The 12243-nt window shown below is 35.3% G+C and overlaps 1 protein-coding gene across 1 annotated transcript in view; it reads right to left on the bottom strand.

Annotated features, from left to right (window-relative positions):
* Window positions 1-240: 240 nt before the first annotated feature.
* Window positions 241-12243, bottom strand: part of LOC143912986 (zonadhesin-like) — a 29332-nt gene continuing 17329 nt past the window's right edge. The window contains exons 12-20 of the mRNA XM_077432469.1: window positions 11989-12207; window positions 9290-9457; window positions 9025-9213; window positions 7781-7960; window positions 7529-7714; window positions 7277-7447; window positions 3447-3923; window positions 1408-1596; window positions 241-1337 (exon numbers count right to left, since the gene is read on the bottom strand). Of these exons, the coding sequence (XP_077288595.1) occupies window positions 1132-1337; window positions 1408-1596; window positions 3447-3923; window positions 7277-7447; window positions 7529-7714; window positions 7781-7960; window positions 9025-9213; window positions 9290-9457; window positions 11989-12207 (1985 nt within the window). The 3' untranslated portion in view covers window positions 241-1131. The remainder of the gene's footprint in view (window positions 1338-1407; window positions 1597-3446; window positions 3924-7276; window positions 7448-7528; window positions 7715-7780; window positions 7961-9024; window positions 9214-9289; window positions 9458-11988; window positions 12208-12243) is intronic.

Genomic DNA, 12243 nt, shown 5'->3' with positions numbered 1-12243 from the left:
GGAGTGGGGTAGAGATATGGGTAATACCCATATTCTTTCCTATATAGGAAACGAAGAAATGCTTTTTGCACTTTCTCAATCATCAGAGAGTAATTTGCTTCATGCGGATTCCACACAATCGCATTATACTCTAGCTTACTTCTCACAAGCGAATTGAAAAGCAAGCGAGAAGACAAAGGATTGGAGAATAATCTTGCATATCTCAAATATTATATAATAAATAAAAATGCTGTATTGTTTGTAATTGGCCAGGAAGGCGCATCGGTGTTTACCTGTAAGGCCTTCCTGGTATAATAATTATATGTATAATAAAAAACAAATATATAAAAAAAAGTTTTTTAAAAACATACCTCTTCTATAATTTGTATATAAAATTATTATTTTGAATAAAAACACCAATATTTTTTTTTACTATCGCCATCTATGTTTAAAACTAACAAACAAACGTCAACCGTAAACGTCAAATAGAATGTCGGCGGACAAATTACAAACGCGTCTTACACGATATATTTGCACCATCGTAATGGCGGAGGCTCCATTAACTTATATTGATGACCAAAATGAGCAATATGGCAAAGTATGAAAACGATCAGATAAGAGATAAAAATGACCACTAACACGAAAGCCATGTGAAACGTAAAGGAGGTATGTAAAAAATACGACCGCGTGCGGATCGAACACAGGGACCGACACATTTCTTTTAATTTTTTTTTATTTAATAACTTGATATGCCATAGCCCATGCGATGATATTTCATCGGGCACAACACTATGTTGTTTTACATAATTTTACAATTATATATCACTAATACAGTTTCAATTTATGTATTCGTTTCCTTTGCATTTAAAATTGGCCCTATATCATTTGTAAAATAAGCTTTCATGATATATAAACACTGCGTGTGTGTAAACTTGAAGGAATTTGCAAGTTTGTGTGGGATTTATATCTATTTTATATAAAGGGATTCGTCACAATTCCAGAAAGTAAGATAGTGGAACATGATAACGTGTTTTCATGTTCTACTAAATATATGTTAGTAACATAAAATACAGAAAGAAGATAATAATTCAGATTGCAATGCTTCTAAAGTTTATTCATTCAATACATTTTTGACACAATTATTTTAGCGTTTCAATCATCGCATTTCTTATATTTGTAACACTCGCTTTCTGATACACATGTATCATCCCTATCTGACTTCTTCAGAAATCCCATTTTGCATTGGCAACCAAACGGTTGCCATTCAGCACTGCACTGTGAAAACTGTGGTTGTCTGCACGTTCCTCCGGGACATCTATTTGGTCCAGCTATGAACTGTGAGTTTGGATCTTCGCAGCCTGCAAATACAATTGAATGAAATAACATCTAATAACACCGTATAACAGTGTTAGACTAAACAATACTTACAATCCTGTGGCATGATACATTTTCCACTCTTGGTCGTAACGAATCCAGCCATGCATCTGCACTCCGGCTTGCAATTTTGGAAATCCATAGTGCACTCGGGTCTTTCGCCCTTGAAGTGCATTTCGCAAGTGGTCACCGGTGGTACACATTTCATCGGACAGTGCTCGAATATTTCATTTTGTCCACAATCTGAAAAGTTCACGGTAAGATGAGAGCAGTCATTATAAAGCTGACTAAAAATGAGTTGGTTATAATAGTATAGAGTAAAAGTCTTATTGATTGATAGTCCACTGATGCTAATATTTCCAGCTAGCTTTATGTTGTTCCATGATATATTTATGTATACATAGATAGATTAACAATCTGGTTCATTGATGATTATGAGCATATGATATTGTTCTATTCTTCGAAATAAGTTTAGGTGACATTTTACCCTTACAAAATATTGATAGTTCAAAAGGTTTCCTTGAAAATATTTCCTGAGTGGAATTTTATATAATTTTATTTTATTCATAACTATCAGTGAACCTTTTCTGTAAGGGACAAGGTCCATTTGAAAGATAGTTCATGCAAGATGATAACTTCTTTCCAATGGTGTAACTAGAAAATTTTAGCCGGCATGCAAAAGCTACAGTGTTATTTTTTACTTATTTCAATAAAATAAATAAACTTACAAATTTTAAATTACTTTCTCAACCTATGTTTAATATATATGTAAATTTAAGAATTATGAAATCCCATCTATTAAAGACATTTTCTGAACTGAATTCTAACGAAAAAAGAAAAAAAAGTCAATCGACAACTCAATTGTTCTATCATTTTTGTAAATTTAATACGAATTTGAACTTATATATTATTATTATTCATACCTATACTGTATAGGTATGAATAAGAGGCTATACATACATGTATATGTATATGTATCTACATATATTCATTCACGAATTAAATACCGGTATATCATATTCGGAATAAATTGATTAAGTATCTTCCCATATCGTCTTATTTCACAATACATGTATGCACGTGCACGACTATGAGCTATAATACATATATTTAGTAAAGCAAGCATCCAAGTGGGTTGGATCTTTCATTCAAAACCACGTCAATATGAAAACAATTAAAAACAGCACTAAATCCATCTTATTTAAAGCTTTCTATAGTAAAATGTATCAACTAAAATTGAACATCAAATCAATCTTAATCTTAATAGCAATGTTTTAAGGAGACCATAATAAACGAGGCAATTTATCGAGTTATCATATATTGATTGAGTAACTGATGCTCCTAAGAATATTTTATTGGACAAAGATTTTTTTACCAAATTAAAATTTTGAGATCACATCGACAAAATATGTTTCGTTGTTTCATATTATACATTGTATAAAAAATTAATTTAAAAAAAATACCTCTTTTATAATTTAAATTAAAGTTTTAAATTTTAATTTAAAATTTAAAATTTTAATTTTAATTTAATTTTTTAAATTAAAATACCTCTTTTATAATTTAATTTAATTAAAGTTTTTTAAAAACATACCTCTTGTATAATTTGTATATAAAATTATTATTTTGAATAAAAACACCAATATTTTTTTTTACTACCGCCATCTATGTATAAAATGAATGACTACCAACTGTCACCGAGATTAATAATCTTCGGACCTGAAATGCTTCTTATACGATATTTTATCTGTATCGTAATGGCGGAGGCTCCATTTACTTATATTGATGACCAAAATGAGCAATATGGCAAAGTATGAAAACGATCGGATAAGAGGCAAACTTTTTCCAGAATTGTAATCGTAAGTGAAACGTAAAGGAGGTATGTAAAAATAAATATCTAGCTATGGAATAGGTTTTAACTCGGATCATCTGACCGAAAAATGCCTTATCAATTGAGAAACCAGTTGCTCGTCGTTGAAAAGGATCTACGGCAATCCATCGTCCAGTCGATTGTTCAGAAATCGAGCAATCTGCTGGGTGATGAACTGCCGGCGATAAATTGCCTCGACTGTTGTCTCTTTAGTATATCCACATACCAGATGCTCTAACTTGTTTGGGTTTGCGCGGCTTGCAAGTAGTGGGCTTCTGCGTAGTTGTGGTTGTAGGCTCTGGTGTAGTCGTAGTTACAGGCTTTGGAGTGGTTTTCATGGTAGGTTTCGGAGTGGTTGTCGTCGTAGGCTTCGGAGTGGTCGTTGTAGTAGTTGTGGTTGTAATTTGGCACGGTGCTAATGTGTTCGATGGAGTCAAAGACTTTTTCACATTGAATTTAGGATCAGGGAAGGATGAAGGGCGTTGAGATGGGATGAGTTGTGATTTAGGCGTGAGACAACACTCCTGAGGAGGTATGCACTTTCCCTCGGAGCTCTTCACAAATCCATCTCGACACACACATTCACCAGGCCGCTTACATTCAGGAACGCAATTTGGATCTCCGTCTTTTTGAGCGCAAGTTCTCTGGCAATTGACGCCGCATTGTTCGAATATGGCGTTAGCATCTCCGTTGCAAGATTTCTCTGAAAAGTATATTGAATTTTGAACGGTACTAGATAAACTGCTCCAAATACAAATTACAAGGCAAACTATTATTTATTTATTTATTTAATAGTTTTGGACCATTGTGGCATTACAGGAAGAACCTAATGCGCCACAATGGCCTACATTTGAAAAAGATATAAAAACATAATATAAAAACAAGTAAACTGTAAATAAAGGAAAAAAGCAAAAGCAGAAAACATGGTAAAATAAAATTAAAAAAAAAAAAGTAACAAAAGGAAAATAATACATCATTCAGAGAGAAAAAAAAAAATAACAAAAGTGTAAAAATTAAAAATAAAATCCATAAATCCCATTCTTTGTATACACTGAGCAAAATTAAAATAGTATATAAAAATTTACAAAGGAGAAAGAAAAAGTAAAATAAAATAAAACAAAATATAAATAAAAAATAAAATCACAGCGAGGCCCATATGGAAGAGAGTAGATTAAGATTCCACTCATTCATCACATTCAAATTAAGAAAGTAATGATGAGCGCAGGTTACCAGAAAAATATGTTAAGATAATATCCGATAATCTACGCTCCCCAAGGTGGAAAATATCACATTCAGGGACAGCAGCAACGATTTCATTGAGAAGTCGAATAGCTCTTGGAATAGGAGCCATTCGAAAAAGAACTGTGCGAGCAGCAGGTACAACCATCAAATGATGATGTCTACCACGCACATAATTATTAGGGACATAAAGTCCCAACTGTTCCAGCAACAACGGGCATGACGTATTACCACGCAATAGCTGGAGAACAAAACGAATTAACGAGAAGTTTCTCCGAAGTTCAAGGGAATTATACCCAAGCATGCCCAAAAGGAAAGGAGTAGGATAGAGATATGGGTAGTACCCATACTCTTTCTTATAAAGAAAACGAAGAAATGCTTTTTGCACTTTTTCTATAATAAGATATTATAAATCTTTTCGGTACAATATTGAAGGAAAATCATGGAATTCAATGATATTGTTGCGTGGAAGTGAAGAGGGGGCTTCCAGAATTGGAGAGAAAGACGCAGGAGGGTTGTCGAAGGTGTTTATTCGTGTGCTCTCGTCGGCGCTCCAGGTCAGAATGGTTTCCAGGCTGAGAGTGCCTCATATTTATACCCGTTGGGTACAACACACATACATACATACACATGTAAACTATTGGTCGATGAGTGGGGCGATCCCATTGGCCGTTACATACGGCTTCATCATTCGGCGAGGACATTTTGGCGCGAACGAGAGATCAGGTGATTAGCGCTCGTAAGCCATCGGTCCACGAGCGCCACCCACCTTATCTCTACGTTACAATATTTTGTACTATTTTTGGTTAGGTTGTCTTTGGATCGTCACAAAATACAGCTAGTTGCTTACACTGTTTCATTTGATCACATTTAAAACGTAGGTTAGTTTCATTAGGCAAAATTATATAGAGTTCCCTAGTACATATTTGAAATTTTCAACCTTCATAGGTTTTATATAAAATTTTGAAAGAATTTACTATGTATATAACATTTTAATAAACATTTAAATTATCTACATATATGTTGCAGTGAAATTGTGAGTAGTGAGAACTGATGTTACAATAGACTTACAAATTAACTTCTCAGTGTCAGTGAATTTTGTAATTCGAACGCTAATGCACCGTGCAATAGTGCATGTCATACTACCAACCCACCATACATTCGAACACTAACTAGCCAGCTGGGTTTGGTGATCATTGGTCACAAAGCGCTCCCCCAAAAGTCACTAAAATCTCTATAACGGAACATCTGGCAGCCGAAAAGTCTATCATACTAACGATAACTATCACGAAAGGTCGAGTGCCAAATATTCCGCATTCGCGGTTTTCATAGCAAAAATTGTCTTTGTGACCATCGCAATGTGACTAATAATCCAATTACCAGCCAGCTGATATGATAGAGTGTGATTTTTCTAGAAAGTCATTTACTTTATGAAATACATCATTATTTCGAGGATAATACTTGTGATTCCTTCAGTTTGGGGTGAATGTAAAAGCATCATTCAGGCGTTGTAATCTGAAACTTTTTCATAGTAACTAATATTAATTCATTATTGGATGGTAAAGCCAGAGAAATTTAATATTAATAGAAGTGGCTTTAGGTGTTCTTTTGTTGTCAAGTAACATTCTGTCCACGGACAGATCTAAATAATTTTAGGACTATTTTAATAGCAACAATATTTTACAATCCATGCATTTCCATTCATAATTACGAGTGCAAACAAACAAAACCATACCATTTGTTAACATATGCATAATTATAGGTATAATGTAATATTAATAGAAGTGGATTTAGGTGTTATATTGTTGTCAAATGACGGTTGTCCACAGACAATCCTAAATAATTTTAGCATCAGTCGTATTTGACGCTTGGTGGTCGACGTATATCAGATAAAAACTTCTCTGTTTGTTTATATTACTCGCAAGATGGGCAAGCATCGGTAAAAATTGCACAATACATTCAAAAACACACAATAAACAACATGGGATACATTTTTATAAGTAAATTGATCCGATTGTATTCTGTGCGATGTAGCGTATTTATAGAGACGTACTGCGTAAAATTGACAACAATTATTTATTCGAAAGGGCTCCTCTATTCTTATCACATCTCTCTGGGTAAAGCAATCTATAAAATAATTTTAAGCTGGTATTTCACTATCATACAACTGTCAAAAACTATAATTTCACCAATAGAGGTCAGTGAATATAATAATTTCCGTAATGTAAATATAACAATACCCAGTGAAAATGTAATTGAATATGATTTCACTGAAACGTCAGTGTGATTATAATTTTACTGCTGCTATAATTTCACTGTAACATATATACACATAAAATAAATAAATTACATCTTAAGAGAAAATCTTAAGTATGATTTTTTATAAAAATTTTGGTGGTTCATAATTGAAATTTTTAGTAAAAATTAAAATCTGATAATAATAACCCAAAAAATTGATTTTTCACAGCTTAACACATTCAGCCCGGCGCATGATTTCATACATTTGCCCGTGTGGCGGCACTGTCACGCGTATCGGCACCCAATTACGCGTGACGGCATTAAATCACTTTATATTATGAGCTGTCCCTAAATCTTTAGAGCTTTATAGGAATTTTAGTGTTGGGGTGCTCAATGAAGTGGAATCGTAAAATTATAGTCTGCTATAGCACTAGCCGCGTGGCCACCGGTGGTACACGCCGGGTTGAACGTGTTAAATGACATCTTCATTTTATAAAATTACAAAACTTCATTCTTTAGAACTACTCATTGAATGTAAACGGACATTATACTGGTCTCAATCAGTATTGTAATACTCACGAGGGCATTTGTTTAATCTTATGCAATTGTTCCTATGATCTCTTGCATATCCAATGTTGCAATAACATCCATCTTTACCCGATTCCGAGATGTCGCACTTCTCTTCCAAAGAATAGCAGTTCAGGTCTACCGACCGGCTCAAGTAGCTTTCGTTAGCTCCTTCACACTTTTCTGCCAAAATGTTACATTATATTACAATAAACATCAGCCATTTACGACGTCAACTAACCAAATAAAGTTGCGAATACTAACGACAACTAGAAGCCGGCACACATTTATCATCGCTGGTCACATAGCCTGGTTTGCATATGCAAGTTTCGATACCGTTGCATACGGCGGGGCAAAATCTAGGCTCTTCATTGATGCTGGCGCAAGTTCTGTAACTGCACGGCGTTGCACATGTTGTGGATATTGCGTTATTGTCCCCCTTGCACGATTCTGAAATGTAAATGTGTCAGTTGATGCTTATCGAAATTTGATTCTCGCTCGTTATTGGTAGCTTACGTCCACAGTAGCCGCTCGGTATACAGACTCCAGAGGAGTCTCTCATGTAGCCGTTGATGCACACGCATCCTGCTTTGAAGAGTGGGAAGCAGTTTGACGATTTTTTAGGATTATCGCAAGTATTTTGGCAGTTGTGGTTTCCACTTTGAGAGTAGGCTTCTCCTTCCGGACATTTTTGAGCTACAAAAAAATGTGAATTTGTTTTATTTTAACTACATTTGAGTAACTATTATATATGTATTGTAAATCATTCGGATTCATGCGTTTTTGTTTGTGCATAGTTTAACTCGGTCTCCGTCACGGGCCCGAATGTGAAACGTCCGAAAACGCAAATATCGGAAGGCAAAGATCGAAAATCGAAAGGTCAAAAAAAATGGTGCATGGTAAACGGTACATACTCAATTTGTGCGAGCAGGATACAACAGGAACAAGAGGAACAGGCTTTTCCTTCCGTATTAATGTGCTCGCGCAGAATACGGGAGGAAAAGCCTGTTCCTCTTGTTCCTGTTGTATCCTGCTCGCGAAAATTAAGTGAGTATGTACCGTTTACCATGCACCCTTTTTTTTGACCTTTCGACTTAAGATCTTTCGATTTACGATCTTTGCCTTCCGATATTTGCGTTTTCGGGCCCGTGAGCTAGACCCATATTTATTACATAGATAAAGAATCAAATTCATGTGAGTGTCCATATTGACCATATTTGAGTATATTATTTTAACAATGTGATTGAAAGCAAACTTGTGGAATGTTATAACAATGTTGTATAAACATTTTTACTGATTTGTTTTGAATTCATTTTATTTATTTGTATTCTGCGCGCTTGTAATTTGTATTATCACCGTTTTATTTGTATTCTGCGCGCGCACATTAATACGGGAGGAAAAGCCTGTTCCTCTTGTTCCTGTTGTATCCTGCTCGCGCAAATTAAGTGATTATGTACCGTTTACCAAGCACCCTTTTTTTTATCTTTCGACATAAGATCTTTCCATTTTCGATATTTGCCTTCTGATATTTGCGTTTTCGGGCGTTTCACATTCGGGCCCGTGACGGAGACCGAATAAATATATATATATATATATATATATATATATATATATATATATATATATATATATATATATATATATATATATACATATATAGAAATAAATAAAGAATTTTTCATTCAGAAATCTAATGAAATTTGACGTTATCTTTATCACAATCATATTTTAATTTGATAAACATGGAAAATTTCACTTACAGCAATCCTTAGGATTGACACAATAGCCGGCACTGTTCCTAACGAGGCCCTCGACACACTTGCAAGCACCGTTTTCACTAGACTGTGGCGTGCAAGTCCAGTTCTTATCGTTTATATTCTCACACGTCCTCTGGCAAGAGTCTCCGAAGGGGTCAAAAATCTTATCATTGTCATCACCGCAGGGTGAATCTAAAATGAGATTAAAAATGTTGAATAACTGGAGAAAGTAATGCTCGTATGGCATCTTTCCATTTAGTACACATACCGCATTTGTCTTTGGGTACGCAAGTTCCTTTGGAGTTTCTCAAATATCCGTCAGCACAGGCGCATCCCGATTGGCACTTGCATTTTGCATCCACCTCCCGGACCGAGCAAGACTTTTGACAGTTGGCACACGGCGATCTGACCTCATTTTCGGGACAACGGGCTGCATCTGATAAATTCACAACCATGGATATAGAATAACATTATTATATTATACTAGTGAATAGCCCGATGAAATATCATCGCATGGGTATAAAATTATTATATACCCGTATAAAACTAAAAAAAACTCCGGAACCGGAACCGTTATTTTCGTACACTCTCATAGATAGTTTTCAATTCTTTATTTGTAATAATTTTCAATTCTTAAAGTTAACGTTAACAAAATGTAATATTTTCCGATTATACACAAACGGTCATTGACCTCGTAACGTTGAATATTATTATTACACATAACAAATTACGTGCATATACAGATGATGTGTATTTACAACACGTATTCTGGGCGAGGATATGGCGTTCGACGCGAGCTCATGAGGACATTGCGTTTGGATCGGAGGGTCCGAGGTTCGATTCCCGGCGCCCGCGGTGAATGAAATCAATTTTTTTCTCGAATATCGTCAAAATATAAATAATTTAAATTATAATTATAATTTAATTGAAAATAAATACATAAAAAATGGTTCAAAACCTCGCTAAATGAAATTATTAAAATTACGTATTTTTATATGGCGAGAATGAATATTTCAATTAATGTTTAAAAAAAAAGGCGAAATGAAAAATTGGATTTGGCGTGATGTCCGAGACTATTAGCTCAATTTAGACCCATATTCAGGCTATTTGGGGTGATCGGTTCGAGTCGCGACAAAGTCGTCTCGTCGAAAAATGAATTAATCGATTTTTATCGATTCGCTCATTATGTTCGGCGAGAGTTAGGACACACACAAACACACACACACACACACCCACACACATACACACACCCACACACACACACACCCACACACACACAGATTACCGTCTTTATATATATGATATCTATGTTTACAACGTATCGATGTGATATTTATTTATATAGCAAACTGCTAATGCATATAACACAAAATAACAACTAAAATAATAAATCAATCTTCCACAAAGGTATCCATTAACACCCTTCACGAAAGCATCAATGTTATTAGCACTTCTAATGCTTTCAGGAAGGATATTATACATTTGAACACCTCTGTGAAAAACAACTCCTGCAGTTTTAGCTTTCTTAACTCTACCTATAATTAATTTATTCCTATTTCTCGTTTTATAATTATGTAAATCTCTATTCCTAACTATATGATTATTAAAATATTTGGGTAATAGATTCTTATCTAGCTTATATATAAATTTTAAAGTGCTTAATTTAAGACTATTTCTAATGTCCAACCATTTCAATTCATCTAACATACTGCTTACATTCTTACGTTTCCTCACATTCAAAATTGCACGCATTGCTCTATTCTGCACTTTCTGCAGTTTATCAATACACAAACCACTAAATAGATTGAGCACTGTAGCGCAGTATACAGTATGAGGCCGTAAAATACTGTTGCGTGGACGGTGAAGAGGGGGCTTCCAGAATCGGAGAGAAAGACGCAGGAATTTTGTAGTAGCGGTTTATTGGTCTGCTCTCTTGGGCGCTTCAGGTCGGAATGGTTTCCAAACCGAGAGCGCCCCATATTTATTCCCGTTGGGCACAACACACATACATACATATGTACACATGTAAACTATTGGTCGATGAGTGGGGCGATCCCATTGGCCGTTACATACGGCTTATTCATTCGGCGAGGACATTTTAGCGCGAACGAGAGATCAGGTGATTAGCGCTCGTAAGCCATCGGTCCACGAGCGCCACCCACCTAATCTCTACATTACAATACAATTATATATCAATATTTTACTTTTTATACTTAAATAAATTAAAAAATTAATTTCTTAACCTACAAAGTACACCTACTTTTTTTGCCATTTTTTTGATAATATAATCTGCGTGCACCTTAAAACTTAATTTACAATCCAAATAAATGCCTTAACACCATAGATGTATAATACATAGATCCGCTCTCACGCTTTATTCTGGTCTCCCTTTTGGCGCATGCACACTTTCTCTTAGTAAGTAGTTAGCTTCTAAGTAGGAAAGATCGATTGCGGAGATCTTATCGATATATATGCGGAGATGTTGTCGTCACTAACTGAGGGGTGCGGGGAGTTTAACTAGCGGGGAAGTGAAAAAAACGCCGACCGCTGCGTCGTAGGGAAAAAAACCTTTTTTTTTCCAACTTCCCCGCTAGTTAAACCCCCCGCACCCCTCAGTTAGTGGCGACAAGATCTCCGACCAAAAATGTATTGTAAGGCGCATCTAGGTTATTCTATATCAATGCTAAAAACTTAATATTATCTACTACTTCTACCACTCTCCCATCCATAATCACATCACTCACAACGCTTTTATTATTCATCCACATCATCTTAGTCTTACTTAAGTTCACTTTCAGTTTATTCTCACATAACCAATCACTTAAATACTGTAATTCCCTACATAAAATATCACTCATAACTTGCACATCATCACCTACAATACAAACTAACGTATCATCCGCAAACATATGAATTGTACATACATATATCAAATACTTTCACCGAATCATATGTTGTTGGTATTACTTTTAAATTTCTTCAGGGCTCTTTGTTGAAGACTGCACTCTTCCGGTGCTACGCATTGTCCTTGAGCATTTTTGACGAAGCCTTCTCGGCACACACAGCCTCCATCTCTTCTGCAACCGGGAATACAGTCCGGGTCTCCGTTGAGCTTCTCGCATGTTTTTGGACAGTGAGCGTTGCACTGGTCATATATGGCACGGTTATCACCATCACAAGACTTTTCTAAAAGTACAAGAGTTCAGCGGATTTACTTGGAAT

Source organism: Arctopsyche grandis, chromosome 6 (genome assembly GCF_051622035.1).
Source record: "Arctopsyche grandis isolate Sample6627 chromosome 6, ASM5162203v2, whole genome shotgun sequence".
Lineage (NCBI taxonomy): Eukaryota > Metazoa > Arthropoda > Insecta > Trichoptera > Hydropsychidae > Arctopsyche > Arctopsyche grandis.
Note: the sequence above shows the minus strand (reverse complement) of the source record. Positions and strands in the feature narration are given on the sequence as shown.